The 18,693-nt window shown below is 41.8% G+C and overlaps 1 protein-coding gene across 5 annotated transcripts in view; it reads right to left on the bottom strand.

Moving 5' to 3' along the window:
• The window catches only part of PTPRG (protein tyrosine phosphatase receptor type G), a 907,646-nt gene that overhangs the window by 820,839 nt on the left and 68,114 nt on the right, over positions 1 to 18,693 (bottom strand). For 3 of the 5 annotated variants that reach the window (XM_079935460.1, XM_079935459.1, XM_079935474.1), the window contains exons 2-3: positions 3,824 to 3,912; positions 1,891 to 1,958 (exon numbers count right to left, since the gene is read on the bottom strand). Coding sequence is in view for 2 of the 5 variants with exons in the window: in XM_079935474.1 (XP_079791600.1) it covers positions 1,891 to 1,933 (43 nt within the window). In the remaining 3 variants the exon portion in view is untranslated. Of the gene's footprint in view, positions 1 to 1,890; positions 1,959 to 3,823; positions 3,913 to 18,693 lie in introns of those variants that run through there. The other 2 variants (XM_079935475.1, XM_079935461.1) reach the window with 2 other exon arrangements.

Here is an 18,693-nt window from a genome sequence, read left to right as displayed (position 1 = left end):
ATATGATTTCAGTTCTCTTGGTTAGATACCTAGGAATGACTATGCTGTGTCATATGGTAAATTATATTTAATATTTTAAGAAAGTTCTAAACTGTTTTCCATAGAGGCTGCATCATTTTATCTTCTCACCAGCAATGTATGAGGGATCCAGTTTGTCGACATCCTTGTCAACCCGTGTTATTGTGTGTCTCTTTGATTATAGATATTCTTGTGTGTGACATGGTATCTCATAGAGTTGAATGGGCATTCACTCTCATCCATACATCATTCAATCATCCATTAGGTAATTGCTGAATATTTACTATGTAACAGCCAAGTGTACAAAAAGAATAAAACAACACCTCTAAAACTGAGGAATTCATAGACTTCTAGAAGTACAAAACTACTACTAGGTATGTTTCATTGTCTGATCTACTTGTAAAGCTTTCTAGGTAATATATCCCCCTCCTTCTTTGCCCTCAGCCACTTCAGGTTGGACTAGAGATGAACATCTGAACCAAAGGTGGCCACTCCATTGGCTGGTCACCTATCTATGACTTCTAAGGCATCACCAAAAGTCAGATGATTTGGGCTGCTCAGATACCCTCTCAGAGAGGTTGTCTTAGAAGATGGGCACTACAGTAGGCAAATCATCTGCAGTCTGAGGATACTGCTGCTGGACTGTGCCTAAGGTGACTAGGCAAAGGAGGCCAAGCGAGAGGAAAGGGAAAGAGCTGACTCTGAGATACAGAAATGAGAAAAGCCCTGTAGAGGTATCTTGGTTGCCCTGTTCTCCATGTTCTGATCTGCATACAGTTCAAGTAAACTTTGTTTCCTCTTGGATTCTGTGAGATTGCTGTAGCATTACAATGAGCCTCCACCTCCCATTTTCACGTGAGCTACTCTGAGTAGGTTTCTGCTGCTTATACTCAGAAGAGCTTTGAGGGGAACAGCTATAATGCTAACTCATGATCACTTCGTGAGCACTCTCACTCTTCGGTGCTTATAATCAGTGTTTTCCAACTGACCACGATTTATCACTTTTTTCTTTCTATGGACACAGTGTTTAATTATACATATTAGTAAATGTAAACAGTGAAATGTGTAACCAAATCACTAGACCACCTCCTCCGCTCCCTCCTCTCAAACTTCATAGTTCACTTTGTAATGATTAAAAAATAATTATTCATATCCTCCGAACAGTTCACTACTACTAATTTTACAAACAGTTGTTGACTACCTACCTATTCCACTGTCCTTGGCACTAGAAAGATGAAGTGAACAGGACCCTGCCCCTGGTGAGCTTTCCCAGGGGTGGTAGCTTCCAGTAACACTGAGTAACACAGAAGGATTAAAAATGTATTCGGATAGTTCACAAAAACGGACGGAAGAAAGGGGATGGTATTATTGTGCCTTATCAGCGACATGTTGTTATTTCCCTTGTGAATGGTGCCACAATGAAGGTGGCTGCTTGAGAGCTGATTCACAACCAATCCCGTCCCCAATACCTGAGGAATAAATTATAGTAAAAACAAGCAAAAGTAATTCACCTACAGCAATGGAACAAGTCTGAGTGCACCCACTTTCCAGGCGGCACTCCTACGGTGTGTACCGTTAAGTGGGTTCAGTAATTTAACCACGTCAGAGAGGGAAACAAAGATCAGGAATTCTACGGCAGCCATCCACCACCTCCAAGAGCATCCACGGGAAAATGGGGAGGCCTGGACAGTCCCCGCCTGGCAGCCTCAGGACAGAGCCTTGAAGGAAAGCCTTGAAAGCTACAAGGTATGTGTGGGGGGGAGGGTGGAGGTGGGGCTAATACCAATTCTGAGACGATGGAAAATTGGCAGTTTTCATCAAGAGAAACGCTAATACCAAGTGAGAACTGTGTCAACTTAAGCAGAAGCCTACCTGCCAAGTCAGACTGTGCCCATCCCTTGGGCCACCACGACATTGTTCCGGTTCTGCCATCCTCTGTCCTGGGAGAAAATGGGAAGGGCAGTAAGTTAGCACTCAGCACAACTAACTTCCACTCCCAGCTGGCTGACCTACTTTGTGAAATAGGGCACGTGAACGCAATCATGGTCCTTAAGATCGCTTAAGCGCTGAAAAAATTATACAGTGCCGTGATTCTGCCTACAACTCTGTCAAAGATCACATCTACTTGCTAGTAAATTCTGCTGCTGGAAAGAAGGTTCTGAAGTCACTCCAGCACTAATTTTAGAACCTGTTCACTTGCAACTCAAGGACTGAAACCTTGAACTTCTGAATTTGCTGACCTGTTTGAAATGAGGTGGGAGGAAAAAAGGCTTTTAGTAAAAGATGCTCCTTAATCTTTGGTGGGTTACTCAAATAAACACAAATGAATGGAACTGCAGTCTTTGGGCAGTTCAGGAGTAAGGTTGGCTCCTACCAGCGGACTATCACTCTAAAAAGTCTGGGAGTAATTACACACTCAGTAACCCCCTATTAAGTAGCAATTTTATCTAACCTTACCTGTTTCCTTCAGAGTGTGAGAATGAAGGGAGAAATGAATTAAAACACATCGCAAGGCTCCACATGCTCTCCCTTGGACGGTGTGGAGAGCGGCAGGGTGTCATACTACATGTACGAGTGTGATGCAGAAGTTGAGGGAGGGGGAATTTTGGCCAACACCTTCCACTCTTCCACCACCCACCCTGCACATCAGTACGAATTCCCAAGGCTGACAGAGAAATGGGGAGGTGTGGGAGGTAAATAATGACTTGCTGGCACCATACCCATTTCAAGTGGCAAATGTGCATGTAGCACTAATCCTGTTTCTGAGTCGGGGGTCTTAACCGGAGGCTAGAAACAACTGAGAAACAGCATGAGACCGTCTCTTGAGGAGGGGGTGATCAGCTATTTCTCTGTTCTTATTTCGTCTTAGTTCTTGGTGGTAAGATTTTTTAAATTTCCTGAACAGACCTAAATTAATTTATGACAAACCATGCCTGTGTGATCGGTGCTGAAACAAATGCATACAGATAAGTAGGGAGATAAAATGGATCTGGAAGTAGAAGACTCCAGGATAAGGCACTTAAAATATTTTTACTGATATCTTTCTTTCCTGTGTAATGATTCCAAATTACCTAACAATCTTGCTTTCTTTGTTTTTTTTTTTGCCCCCCTCTTCTGCTTTCTCTATTTCCCCTGGCCAGTGAAGAAAATGAAAAAATGTAAATAATGAATATACTAGGATCCCTCCCCCTTCTGCTTGTTAATTCTGGAATCTTTGCTACCATTAGCTCTGCCCTTAGTTCTGAAAGATTTGTTACCAATATTCATGAAACCTAATAAATGTTACTTTTTTCTTGATGATTTGGGAGTAAAGTCTTGGTAAGGACAAAACTAAATTTTATTTTTTTGGTATTTTTTCCAGATCATTTGTTTTAGGAGTCGTCTAGCTCAAAAGACAATATTGTGTCATGGACCCAGACTGTCTGTCCGTACCTGCCCCAGTGCTACCACTTACTGGGCAAATTTCTTAACCCTCTGCCCCTGTTTTCACCCATTCAAAACAGGATGGTAATAGTATCTGCCTCCTAGGATTATGTGGAGGTGAAAGAAATTTACATGTGGAAGGAACATAAAAGCCATGCCTGGCACATAGTAGGTCCTCACTGAAAATTAACTACAGAATTCATTTAGTAAAACAACATTTCTTGATGACCTGCTGGTATAAGGAATTGTTACAAGCATGTTTAGAGGAACAGAGGCCCAGAATGTGCCGTTAAGGAAATTTTCAAAACTAAACAATATCTTGGTAATATCTTTTTCATGTTATATAACATAATTTAAAAAAACAGCCTCCAAGGGGACTTACCTGGTGGTCTAGTGGTTGAGACTCTGCCTTCCAATGCAGGGGGTGAGGGTTCGATCCCTGGATGGGGAGCTAAGATCTCACATGCCTTGCTGCCAAAAATCAAAACATAAAACAGAAGCAATATTGTAACAAATTCAGTAAAGACTTTAAAATGGTCCACATCAAAAAAATCTTAAAAAACAAACAAAACAAAAACAGAAAAACCAGGCTCCACAGTATTCTGCAATTTAGTTATCTGTTGGACAATTGGATCGCTGGATGTTCCCCCTTTAGGTGTGGATGTAGCCATTGTAAGCATTTGGTCAAACTGATCATTCTTCAGTTACTTATGTGTTTGCTTGCTGTTCTGTCTGTTAAAAATGTTTTCAGGCATGTTTTGATGCATGTTGCCAAATTAAGACAGGCACCTAATTTGATTTTTTGGTGGATGCACACTATTCCAGAATACCATCCATAATCTCTTGCCCTTTCTCAGATGACTTTCTTTTTCTTCATAGACTTATTTACTGGCCTCTTTTTTTTTCCCCCCCTTTTGCTGGAGGGTAGGTGGAGTGGGATAGGCAGTTAATCAGGACTGGCTGGGAGCAAAATAACCTGACTGGCACCCCACCCCTGACCTGTCTCCATCTAATCCACACAGGTGGGATCACAGGTCCCATCTCACTCCAGGCTCTGAGATCACTGTATATCCCTAGTTGAGAGAAACACTATAACCAAAGCTTCACAACTCAGTGTCAAGTCACACTTCTTCAAGCTTCACTTATTATTTTCATGTAATCTTGTCATGGGTTTGAGTAGTGAATTCTCTGCCTTTGCTTCCTGTGTGTGAGTCCCTGCTGTGGTTCTCAGTTTAGCAACCTTGCCTCAACAGTGGTTCTGTCCTGTCCCCCTAGGCTTTGTAGGGCCTGTTCCTCTACCATCTCCTTGACTGATTATCTAGATTCTACTCCTAGTCTTGGGTTTATTCTGACTACCTCTTTTGCACTGTGGAATCAGACTCATCTCCAAGTCCCAGGCAGCCCTGTCTGGCTGGTTCCACCAAACCCAAATCTGACTTGAAAGGAGAAAAAAGAAAACAGCCAAGTCACTTCTTATCTCCTTGTTCGGGTTATCTATTACTGTGTGTAACCAATCACCCTGCACCTTAGTGACTTAAAACAACAAGAGCTATTTCTTCATTTGTCACGGTTTCTCTGAGTCAGTAATTTAAGAAGGGCCCAGCTGGGCAATTATGGCTTAGAGTGTCTCATGCAGTTGCAGTCAGAGGTGGCTGGAATTGGAGCAGCTGGAGGCCAACCAGACATTTCTCTCTCTTCATGTAGTCTCAGGGCTTCTCTATGCAGTCTCTGGATCAGGTAGACTGGGCCTCCTCACAACATGGCACCCTCAGGACAATGAGCTACGTGGTAGCTCAGGGCTCTAGCAGGAGTGTTCTGGTGAAAAGGTCAGAAATGAAATTTTATATTGAATCTTCCAAGTAGTGTTATGTCTGCCATTGGCTTTGGTTGAAACAGTCACAAAAGCCAGCTCACATGCAAGAGGAGGGAATTAGATTCCATCTCTTGATGAGGGGTGTGGGCATCTTTGGAAAATGTGATTGATCCCATCCCTCTACCGCATCTTCTTCTCCAGTGTCCCTCCAACATAATATACTAAACTCTTTGGAGAAATGGGTAGGCAAAGCAGAGACTCCTTCCATGTCCTCTCACCTAGTGAAGGAATGCCTCTGCCTCTGTAAAACCAGATCACATCCCCCTCCATCCTCTGTGAGGCCTTCCTCAACTCTCCATATTGCTGTCTCCTCTTCTGAGCTATAAAATAACAGGCATTGGAATAGTGCCTTATATTTTACAAATCATAGTGCCAAATATTCCACTTTATGTCTTTATTCATATTGTGTTGGTGTGTGTGCTTCCCCAGCCTATGAGTAGGATCCTGTATGATGAATCTTGGTGTCACCTCCCACACTTACCACCACCCTAGCATTGAGACCCGCAGTAGTTTTACAGGAAAAGAAAAGATGAATGAATGAATGAGAATTAAAAAAACTAAACCAAGGCTTAAGGAGTTGTGCTGAAAAACATAATTCACTGAGAAAACTGGGCTTAAAAATGCCTTCCTTTAAAATTGCTTTGGGCTCCAGATGTCCTTTTTGGTGGGCAGTGGTTTAGTCACAAAATTCCAAGTCCTCTCAATGATAGGAGTTCACCAGAGGTACCTGCTATTTACCCTGAGCATCCCTTGGACTGTGCTGCCTTCTGTGCTTAGCAGACCAGTTAAAGCAGAGTTTATGACAGACCAAAGTGTAAATTAAAGGGCTGGGATACATCATTGGACATATGGTCTCCTAGGATTTTAGATCTTCCGGTAGTAGGTGGAATTTGTAACACTCTGGACTCTAGGACCATATGGTTGTATTTAGGGATGCCAGTAGAAATAAATCCTTGACTTCTCGTGCAAGATTCTTTTTTTGCTGGCCCTCCCCCACAGCCATAGAAGTTTCCTGTGCAAAATTTAAAAGCACAGGAATTACCGTTTAGTTATCATTTTACCGACTTGTCTGTGATAATTTCACAGTGTATGGAATGGGTTCACCAAGGGCCAACCCTGCTGAGGGTCAGTGACCCTAGGCTAATCCCTGAGATGGTCAAGGATCTGTACCTGATCTGTACCATATGACTCTGCACTCTTAGCTACAGCTGATTAGACTGGGCTCATTCCACACCTAAGACAACAACTCAGGCCAGTGCCTTAAGAAATGACTTGGCTTTATAAGAACTGCTCTAAATAGAAATGAAACAAATGAAACAAAAAGAAACTCCAGTAGCAACAAACAACTGGAAATTAAAATTACAAAAACAATGCTGTTTACAAGAGCATTTACAGAAAAATGAAACACTTAAGGGGTAAATTTGACCAAAGATGATCCAGAACGGTAGACTGAAAACTGTAAAACACTGCTGAGAGAAACTAAAGATGATATAAAAAGTGGAGAGATAATCCATTCCATGGGTTGAAAGACTCATTATTAAAGGGCTAATTCTCCCCAAATTAAACTATAGAGTCTATGTAATCCCATTTGAAATTCCAACAGACTTTTTTTTTAACATCTTTATTGGAGTATAATTGCTTTACAATGGTGTGTTAGTTTCCACTTTATAACAAAGTGAATCAGTTATACATATACATATGTTCCCATATCTCTTCCCTCTTGCATCTCCCTCCCTCCCACCCTCCCTATCCCACCCCTCTAGGTGGTCACAAACCACCAAGCTGATCTCCCTGTGCTACGTGGCTGCTTCCCACTAGCTATCTATTTTATGTTTGAAAGGGTAAGCTGTGACAGAGTGAGAGAGTGGCATGGACATATGTACCTACAGACTTTTAAGAGCAAAAAAAAAAAAACTTTGAAAAAGGTAGAATTGCACAACTAATGTTACCTGATTTTAAGATTTACTGTAAAGCTGTAACAGTACAGAGTCTAGAAGTTGACCCAAACATATCTAATCAATAGACTTTTTGACAAAGGCCCTTCACATGGTAGTTCAGTGGAGGAAGTATAGTTTTTCCAACAATTGTTCTGAAACAATTATATACCCATATGCAACAAAATAAACCTCAATCCATACCTCATGCTATATAGAAGAATTGACTTAAAATGATCCATAGACCTAAATGTAAAATGAAAAACTATAAAACTTCTATGAGAAAACAGGAGGAAATCCTTGTGACTTTGAGTTAGGTGTATGTTTTAGATTTAATATAAAAAGCACGAACCATAATAAAATTAATAAAAAAAATAAATTGGACTTCATCAAAATTAACATTTTCTCCTATTTTAAAAACACAGTTAAAAGAATGAGAACGTAAACCACAGAGTAGGAGAGAATATTTACAAATCAAATACATGGGAAAGAATTTGTATCCAGAATACATAAAGAATTCTGAAAGCACAATAAGAAAAACAAACAACCTAATAAAAAAGTGGGCAAAAGAATTGAACAGGTACTTCACCAGAGAAGATGTACAGATGGCAAATAAACACGTGAAAAGATACTCAACATTATTTTTCACTAGAGAATGCAAATTAAAACCACAAGTAAATAGCATCCCACTGCTTAGAATGGCTAAAGTTAAAAAGATTGACGGTAGTGTTGGTGTGGGAGTGGGACAACTGGAACTCCGATACACTGCTGGTGGGAATGTAAAATGGTACAGCCACTTTGGAAAACAGTTCAGCAGTTTCTTAAAATTTTAAATATGCACTTCCTATGAGACCCAGCTGTTCCATTCCCAGGTTATTTACTCAGTCACAATGAAAACATATGTCTATACAGAGATTGTACACAAATATTCATAGAAGCTTTATTCATAATAGTCGAAAACTGAAAACAATCCAAATAGCCATCAGCAGGTAAATGGATAAACAAACTGTGGTATATCTCTGTAGTGGAATACTGTTAGGCCACAGGGAAAAAGGAATGAAATATTGATACACATGATGTCATGGGATGAATCTCAAAATAAGTATGCTGAGTAAAAGAGACCAGACAGGGGCTTCCCTGGTGGCGCAGTGGTTGGGAGTCCGCCTGCCGATGCGGGGGACACGGGTTCGTGCCCCGGTCCAGAGGGATCCCACGTGCTGTGGAGCGGCTGGGCCCCGTTGGAGCGGCTGGGCCCCGTGAGCCATGGCCGCTGAGCCTGCGCGTCCGGAGCCTGTGCTCCGCAACGGGAGAGGCCACAGTAGTGAGAGGCCCGCGTACCACAAAAAAAAAAAAAAAAAAAAGAAACCAGACAAATGAGTACATACTTCATGATTCCTTTTATAAAAAACTCTAGAAACTATAACCTAAACTATAGTGACAGCATGTCAGCAATTGCCTGGGGATGGGGAGAGGAAGTGGGGAGAGGCAAAGAGGATTAAGAAGAGGTTTAGGAAATTTTGGGGGTGACAGATATGTTCACTCTTTTAATTGTGGTGATAAATTCACAGGTGTATATATATGTTGAAACTTACCAAACTGAATTTTAAATATGTCAATTATAACTCAAAAGGAAGGAAGGAAGGAAGAAAAGGAGAGAGGGTGGGAGGAAGGAGGAAAGGAGGAAGGAAAGAAGGGAGAAAGGAAAGAAGAAAGAGAAAAGGAGAGTAGTGGGAGGGAGGAAGGAGGGTAGGAGGACGAAGGGAAGAAAGGAAGGAAAGAAAAGGGGGGGCGAGGAGGGGGGGAGAGAGAGCAAGCAAACCAAGAGAAGCAGAGGCTGAGTTTGGCTGAGTCATGCCAACAGCAGACCTTTAGAGGACATTGAGGAGGCCACAAGATAACCAGATGGCTAAGCTGTCTTAGATCCCGAAGGAGCCAAGTTCAGTCCCCACGAGGATGGACAGTCAGATCTACTGTTCTTGCTGAGATTCCTGTCTCCCTCACTGCTGTATGTATCCCTACAATCTTCTCAAATTAGTAGAAATAACCTCCCTCCAACCTGAAGGGAGTGCATGCCAGGTGTTGTCAGCTTTGCCACTGCCACATAAACTCGAGTTTCGTATTTATTGAATTGGGTTTTTATTTTCTCAGTTTAGGTTTTATTTCTCCTCCTCTCTCCTTAGTTAAGCTGTATCTTTGCCTTTCTAGCTTGTCTAGCAGTTTCCACACTGGGATATTTGTGGCTCTTCGCTGTGAGTTTGGAGACCAACCTATAAACATGGAGAGAGAGGGAGAAGGGTTGGGGGTGGGGGAGAGAGAGAGAGGGAAATTGGAAGCGAGAAGTGAGCACCCTGGCTTCCTCTGGATGGACGTTCACGCTTGAAAGCTGGCGCTTCTCCCACTCATGTTTACTTGCTATCATATAAGATACTAGCACCAGATTGAAAGCTCCTGGAGGGCGGGGACGGTATTTTTATTTATCTTTGTGTTTAAAACAGTGATCACTATAGGTAGGTGCTCAGTACATGTTTATTGAATAGATATTTGAAATTGGGAGAGAAATGCCTCATGTTAGGTCACAGGGAAAGCTTCCATCCTCACTCTCTCTAGCAAGACCCTTTCTAAAAAGCATTTCCATATAAACCGTTTAGAACTATTTGAGTTGCACGTTCTCTCATTCACTCATTCCACAAATATTTATTGAGCACCTACTATGATCTGGGGTCATTCCATTCAAGGTACATCTGTGAACAAATAGGCCAAAGCTCTGCCTTTATGGAGTTTAGTTGGGGAGATCAAATAAATGAGGCAAATAAGTAAAGCATATAGTATGTTAGATAAGTGCTTAGGAAAAAAGATAAGTGAGAGAAGGGGCTTAGGGAGTGCCAGGGTATGGTGAAGGTTACAGTTTTATAAAGAACAAGCAGGAGAGGCTTATAGAGAATTCAAAGGCCATACTTCCAACTTGAATGGTTTTATACTACAAAGGGAATTTATTAGTTCACATAAGTGTAATGAGTCCATCCCTAGACACAGCTGGATGCGGTGTCTGAAGTGAAGATTTCTGGAATCTGTTTCTTTTCCTCTCTTGACTCTCCTTTCTTCTCCTTGGCTTCAACGTCCAGCTGGTTGTCTCTTGGTAACAAGATGGCTGCTAGATTTACAACTTCTTAACTCAGAAGCCCTAGGCAAAAGAGACATGTCTTCTCCAATGGTTCCAACAAATGTCTTGATATTGAGTCTTACGGGTCTAGCTCGAATCACATGGACCTGGGAGTATGCTAATTATCCAGGCTTAGCTGGGTGTCTGCCCTGGGGTGGAGCTGGGGAAGTGAGGTCTGCCGACTCAAACCCCAGATATTGAGGTGTGGGGGTAGGGGGTTTCCACCAAAAGGAAGCACACAGGGATGACATGTGCCAGACAGGCATTTACAACAAATGAACACCATCCCAGACCTCATCTGGGGAGGAGAGACCACTGACTGAGGCTCACCAGCCATCTGTCCTGCATGAAAACATAAAACAGCCATAGGTTAGAACCACAAGTGGCGCTTGGGGTCCTTGCAAAAAATCTCTGCTGGGCATTAGCCTAAGAGTGTCTGTAGATGACCCTTCCTTATGTATGGACCTACCATTACGAATACTTAATCCTTAGGATCTCAGATTCCCAGGTGATGCTGTTTAAACAAGGACTTAGGTATATATGAGGGAAGGGACATGGGTTATTTTGTAGAGGCTTGATGTCAGAGGTAGACTGTTTACAATGGATTTCCTAGTGAATCCACTCCAAGATGATTTCCAGGTTGTAAAGCGAGTAGTGTACAGGTGAGGATGCCAGATGAGAGGGCTGGAGTCCCATAATCCTTTTAGATTTCTGTTCCAGAGAGGCAGGAAAGTACAGTGGTTAAGGGCATAGTTCAGAGTCAGAGAGATCTGGGTTAAAAATCCAGTTCTAACACTTCTGTGGACCTTGAATAAATTGGTTTAGTTCTTAGTTCTTGTTGTCATGATCATTACAACTTGTAGCCCAACAGATGTCTAAGTCAGGGATTATCCACGTGGTATAACCGGGGACAGTAGAAGGCACGTACTCAAAACGTCTCCCCCCACAAACCTGCCTTGGGATCTGAGGTTCCCATGTGCTTTCATACTTTTGGTTTAAGGAAGAGCTTGTTACATATTCTGGAAGTTTTGAAGATTCCAAGGTTGTGCTTCAAGGACCACCAGGGAAGGGAAGGGGCGAGGGGGATCAGATAGTCCTTGGTCTCCTCACCCACCACTTGCAGCAAAAGAGTTTTACTTTTATCTATTTTACATACTGACTTCTACATGAGAATTTCTTTGATGAGGAGTTCTGTGACTGACAAAAAAGTTTAGAAATGGCTGCATCAAAGCATCAGCGCCCCCTATTAAAACATCATTATGTCATCTGGAAAGGGACTGAGGGTGTTTTGCTTAAAGAAGAAAAACCACGGGTGGGAAGATGCTGACTCCCTTCAGGTATCTGAAGGGTCACCATGTGGGGTCCAGAGGATCAACAAGAGGCTAATTTCAGCTTGGTGGGTAGAAGGAGGAAGACATTTCTAACAATTCAAGCTTTTCTTCCAGCAATTCATTTTTAGGACAGAGGTACACTGCTGTCCCTGGAGACGTCTCAGCAAAGGCTTTAGGCTGCTGGGGACAATACTAAGGGGATTCCCTCAAGAGTAGAACGATGGCCTGGGACTGCCAAGATTACTTCTAAACCATAAAATTCTGTCATTCTGAGTAACACAGCAAGCTATTAATGTGTTATACCCCCGTGTACTTCTTGGTGAAATTTTATCACGTATGTTAGATTCTAAGAGTATGGCTTTAAAAGAATGTACCATAAGACAGCTGCATTTTGAACTTATTTTAGACTTATAGAAAAGTTTTATGAATAGTACAAAAGTTTCATTATCCCTCATGCAGCTTCTCCTAATGTTAATATCTTATATAACCATAATGCAATGATCAGAACCAGGAAATTAACACTGGTGTGATACTATTAACTACATTAAAGACCTTATTTAAATTCTGTCAGTTTTTCCACTATAGCCTTTTCTCCAACAGTGAAAAACCTGGGTCTTATTATTTACAGTATCTTTTGTTATTTGATCAATGTTAGTAGAAATGAATGAGGTGGTTTTAAAATTATTAACTGACACCCCTTGAAAGAAACACATTTCCTGTAGTCTGTGGAGCTCTATTATCCAGAATCATGGAATGTTAGAGTGTGGCTGTCATCTCAGCAGTCACAGCTGTCTTCTTCCTCTTGAGGGAATCCCTTCAATAATGTCCCTGAGAGCCCATCTGAGGGAGCTCTTGGCATGGGTTTTGTTCAGAGCTATATTGTCACTCATTTAATAGATACCTATTTAGCACCTATCTAAAGGTGTGTGTCAGACACCAGTGATACAGAAAGAATAGATATGACTATTGTCTTCTAGAAATTTATGCTCCAGAAAGAGCCAGAGAAATGGATGGACAATTATAATGGAGTAGAATGTGAGATAAAAGAAAGCAAATAATAATTACACAACATGGGATAAGTGCTGTGGTAGGATAAATACTATTGGAGCACAGAGTGGGAATTTCACCCATCCTGGGGTATCAGAAAGTCTTCCAAGAGAAGATGATGTGAGCTGAGTCCAGAGGGACTGGATCCCTAGATTCAATTCCTCCAAAGTGTCCTCAAGATCCTCCATCTTCAAGGAATCTAATTCTGAAAGCGACCAGAGGTCTCTCTCTCCCCCCACCTCTCTTTCTTTCATATATATATGAGTGAGCCATATACATATATATATATATATATATATATATATATATTCAGTGAGCTACTGTGTTAAATCTGTAAGGCACTTTACTAAGTGTTATTGCTTGTTATTTCATTGACTCCTCATAACAACCCTGGCAGATCTATAAAACAGTTGGTGTTTGGCTACTCTGTGGGGAAAGGCTATAAGAAGGCAAGAGTGGAAGTCATGGTCCAGGCCAGAGATGATGTATCTTGGACATACAGAATGAGAAATTTGACCAGTGTCTGCCAGGTCCCTTACTAGCTGTGGGATCTTGGTCAAGTTACTTAATCTCTCTGAGCCTCCATTCCCTCATATATCAAATAGGGTTAAGAATACCTATTTCACTGAACAAATGTGAGGATTCGGAATAATACATAAAATGAGGTCATGCATTAAAGAATATGGCTGCCATGTTTATTACATATCTGTCAGGGTCCCAGCAGGAAACAGATGGTGCACTCAAATGTGATAATTCAAAGAGGGTTCAATTATGGGACAATTTTCAAAGCTATGGGCAACCTTTAGGAAAACCCACAAAGAATAATGTAGTATTCCAGGAGTCCTGACCATGTCTAGGCCTAAAAGGACAAGCTGGGAAATGGTTATCAGAGCTAGGAAGAAAAGTTTGAGTACAGAGGGCAATCATAAAAGGGGATCAAATGTATAGCATGGTGGCAATGATTAACAATACCATACTGGTATACTTGAAAGTAGATCTTAAATGCTCTCATTACCAGTACCAAAACAACAAAGGTAATTATGTGAGGCGAAGGATATGTTAATGTTACTGTGGTAATTATTTTGAAATATAGATGTGCGTGTCAGATCATCATGTTGTCCATCTTAAACTTACGCAGTGTCACATTTCAATTATATCTCCATAAAGCTGGGGTAAAAAGGGGGCTATGATGGTTGGTTGAGGGATATAACTAGACTGAAAGGACCCCTTCCTTGTTCCCTTGGATCTCCTGTGGGTGTTCCCCACTCACCAACTCCAGCCAAAAGTCAGAGAGAGGGTCCAAGAATGATTACTCTTGTCCATTCACTTCAGGCTTCTGGGATAGAAAGCAGGGTTTGAAGGGTGCAGAGTGGCTCCAGAGGGGCAGGTGGAAGGAATCTGGCTCAATCCATGAGGCAGATGGAGAAATTCTCAGAGAAGGGTAATCCAGTGGAAGGATATCTCAGAAGGGTCCACTGTACTTCCCAACTCACTGTCAGTTTGCCTCCCCACTGCCCGATCTCTTGGCCCATCTTTTAACTGGAAACTTCAGGGGACGTTTGTTATTTTCCCTTCCAGCCTCCACTGCCCTTTTTTCTAGCAGCAATACTGGCTTTTTTTTAGGGATTCATTCTTCCCCTACTATAAGCCTGTATGGTTGGAATGGGATTCTGTCCTGCAAGGGTGAGTGTGTGATCCAGCCCTGAGTCAGTCAACATGTTCCATCCTGCTGGCCCTGGTGGTTGGTCCAAGACTGAGCACACGGTGCAGTTAGAACCAGGCAGCTACAGTGAGTCTTTTGCTAAGAATGTGGGAGAGAGACAGGAGGAGCTGCTGCTCCCACCTTGCCATCAGGAGGGACAAGCTTGCATCTGAAAATGAAACCAATCTGTCAGAAAACCAGCCTGAGAGCCCTGAATCCAGCTGTGCCTGATGGTAGCATCACAACTGAACTTTGCAATTAAGAAAGTCAGTATATTGTATTTTCACTTGTGTTTTTTTTTTTTTTTTTTTTTTTGCGGTACGCGGGCCTCTCACTGTTGTGGCCTCTCCCATGGCGGAGCACAGGCTCCGGACGCGCAGGCTCAGCGGCCATGGCTCACGGGCCCAGCCACTCCGCGGCACGTGGGATCCTCCTGGACCGGGACACGAACCCGTGTCCCCTGAATCGGCAGGCGGACTCTCAACCACTGCGCCACCAGGGAAGCCCCACTTGTGTTGTTTTGAGTTGGATTTTCACTTATACCAAAGAGTCCTGATGGAGAAAATGACCCCACATGTTAGTTACTTTTTTCTAGATAATAATTTTAATGTAAATCTGAATTTAAAACTAAGTATTAGCTGGTATCATCGTTAGAGGCTGTTCCATATATCCTGTACTTTATATTGTATTCCTTGAAAGAACAGTGTTAGTGATATTCTAGCATAGCATAAAAGCAATTCACATGGTAATCAGCTGTAAATGTAATAATAGGATAGTTGAGATTTTTGTTTTAAAACACATTCTTGCATACTTCCCCCATTAAACTCATATGGAAAGGTGAGGTTGGAAATCAGGATTGATATCACATATCTGCTAAGTGGCTGTCTGGGTAGAAAATGAAAATCGTGCTGAAAGTTAAAATCCACTCTTTGACTGAATTCACAGAATAGTAAAATTCCAATTGGTCTAATTCCCAGTGGCTGGTGCTCTTAGAATCTTTTTTTTTTCTAACAAAAACTATGATCTGCGAATTATGGGGCTGTCTCTAAATCATTGATCAGCTAGTTCTTGTTTTGTTTAAATGCCTCTATTTCAATATAATTCTTAAATTTCAGCTAACTGAATTTTAGAATGCAAGGAGCATTTTAAAGAACATGACTTTAAAATTAAAAATTTTTAAAGTCAGCTCTTTACCTTGTTTTTGCTTAGAGATTTAGAACTTGTTTTCTCCCATGGCATAATAAGAGGGGCTTTTTTCTTTGGTAACAGCTTTATTGAGAAATAATTCACAGGCCATAAAATTCACCCTTATGAAGTGTTCAATTCACTGGTTTTCAGTATATTCGCAAAGTTGTACAATCATTATTACTATCTAATTCTAAAACATTTTTTATCTCCCCATAAAGAAACTTGGTACCCACTAGCGTTCACCCCTAGTCCCATCTCACCTCAGCCCCTGACAACCACTGATCTACTTTCTGTCTCTATGGATTTGCTTATTCTGGACATTTCATACAGAAGGAGTCATACAATGTGCGGCCTTTTGTGACTGGCTTCTTTCACTTAGCATCATGTTTTCAAGGCTCATCCGTGCTGTAGAACTGGAAACCTTTTGCCTGAGCTTTCAAGAAATAGTGATGATCTTGATTTGATAAGATGCTAGTGCTAGTCTCCAAGCATCTTCTCTGTCCTGCTTTACCAATACATTCTCCACACCACAACCAGAATGATTTGTTACACCTACATCAGTTGATGGCCTTTCTATCTATCTGCCCTCAACATGGCCCAGTAGGCCCTGCCTGCCTGCCCTGGCCTAGCTCCCCAGCTCCATCAGGCTCCTCTCTTCATTGAGTTCTGACATGCTCCCTGCAGCCAAGGGCATCTACTCATGCCATCCCCTCCACTTGCAGCTGCTCGTCTTCTGTCTCTTTTAGTTAATTCCTTAGATTCCTTCTTCAGATCTTACCTCGTGTCATTTCCTCAAGTTCAGATCACGTTCCTCAATTATTTTCCTTCATAGCATTTATTCAATTTCTAATTATTCCTCCATCAGTGTGACTGTTTCATTAACTTCTGTATTTACCTACTAGACCATAAACTTTCAGAGAATAGAGATCATATCTGTGTGGCACATTAAAAAAAAAAAAAACTATAGTTCCTAGCCCATAGGAGGTGCTCCCCTTGCCTCAAGTAATTTTTAAAATATTTTAGTATAGTTTTCATGTTCAGCGTGTTTAAGAATAGTAGAATACTATGAATATTGGAAACTCTGTCAACCAGAATATTGGATTGACCTTTGTCTGACTAGGCTGTGTAAGAGTTCACTGTTCTTCGTTTAATGTTGACCACACTGGTCAATAATAGTGGGTTAGAATCACGCAGAGAGCAAAGGAAATGGGGAGTTAACATAAAAAGCCCCCTGAATTTTGGATGAAAACAACCCTCTCCCTCTCCCTCTGCCTCTTCCTCTCCCTTCTACCCCTTCTCCCTCCTTCCTTCTCTCACAGCCAGAGAACAGCATCTTTCATATTAAATTACAGACCTCTTAACTTTCCAAATGAGAACTAGCACATATATATGTTTTTTTTAAAAACTACATTTTTATAGAACAATAAATGACATGGTCTCATCTTTTTTTTTTTTTTGCAGTACGCGGGCCTCTCACTGCTGTGGCCTCTCCCGTTGCGGAGCACAGGCTCCGGACGCACGGGCTCAGCGGCCATGGCTCACGGGCCCAGCCGCTCCGCGGCACGTGGGATCCTGCCGGACCGGGGCACAAACCCGTGTCCCCTGCATCGGCAGGCGGACTCTCAACCACTGCACCACCAGGGAAGCCCGGTCTCATCTTTTTTACAAGGTAATTATATTAGAAAAATTCTTAACAGTTTTACATAGAGTTGATTTAAATGCCTTTAAAAACATATGATAAACTATGGCAGATTTCCTCTTGCAAAGAATAACTGATATCCCTAGGGATCAAATGAAATGTTATGGGAAATCCTGCCTTCACAGGTGTTAAAAAATTTAAGATCTCTGTTGAATATCAATCCATACCAGTTCCTCTTAGCTGGGGGTTATTTTGTCCCTCCTTCCCTACCAGGGGATATTGGCAATGTTTTGAGACCCTTTTTTTGGTTGTCACACTAGGAATTGGGGAGCTACAGGTGTCTAGTGTGTAGAGGCCAGTGATTCTGCTAAACATCCTATAATGCTCAGGACAGTTCCTACAACAAAGAATTATTCGACCCAAATATACCCTGTTCTATATAAAATAAATGTTTTGAGATGTTATTAACATAAAACTAAGTGGTAATTTATTCCTTTGTTAATTAACAGTTTGTGGAAACTCTCAAATGGTATAAAATGCCTTCCTCTGCTCACTCGACCAGCATTTCTTTAGCACCTCCTTCATTCCAGGCACTGGGCTTGGCACTATAGATACATGGTTAAAATACTCGGTATTCACCGTTCTGCTTACAGTCAGAGAGACAGACACAGTATTTGGTATTTAATACATATGGGAAAGATTAAAAGAGCAATGTCACAGGGTGCTCTGGTCATACATACTAAGAACACTTTCCCTCACCTGGGATTCAGAGAGGCTTCACAGAAGACATGATACACCTGGAATACATCCTGAAGAGGAAGAAAGGACATTCTTGGCAGAGGGACTAGCACAGCAGAGGATGAGAAGTGTGAAGCAGGATCAGCAAGCCATGTGATGTTAGTAGTGAGCGTTGAAAGCAAGGAGAGGCAAGAGACAAGGCTGAAGGGATAGGTAGGGCAGTGATGGAGAGTCTTGAGTACAGAATGAGGGACTAGAGGACACAGGTTTTAAGCAGCAAAGCAGTGTAGTCTAATTTGCATCTTTTATAACTAACTCTACCTACCCTGAAAGTAGTGGATTTAAGGGCTTAAGATTGGATGCAGGGGAACCAATTAGTAAGCTATTGCAAAGGTTCAGGTAAGAGATAATGAGTGCATGGACTTAAGCAATGGCAGTAGGATGGAGAGGAACTTGGCTTGAGAGATATCAGTAGACAGAATCAGCTTGATTAGATGTGAGGGCTGAGAGAGGAGCCCTCAGGGAGGACTCACTGGTTTCTAGTTTGTGCGGGATGAGGACAGGAAGGGAAAAGCCAGTGATAATTTTGTTGTGGAGATATGAAATGATACATAATTGAAGCCCTTAAAAGGTGAGGGCT

This window comes from Stenella coeruleoalba, assembly GCF_951394435.1.
Source record: "Stenella coeruleoalba genome assembly, chromosome: 10".
Classification (NCBI taxonomy): Eukaryota; Metazoa; Chordata; class Mammalia; order Artiodactyla; family Delphinidae; genus Stenella; species Stenella coeruleoalba.
Note: the sequence above shows the minus strand (reverse complement) of the source record. Positions and strands in the feature narration are given on the sequence as shown.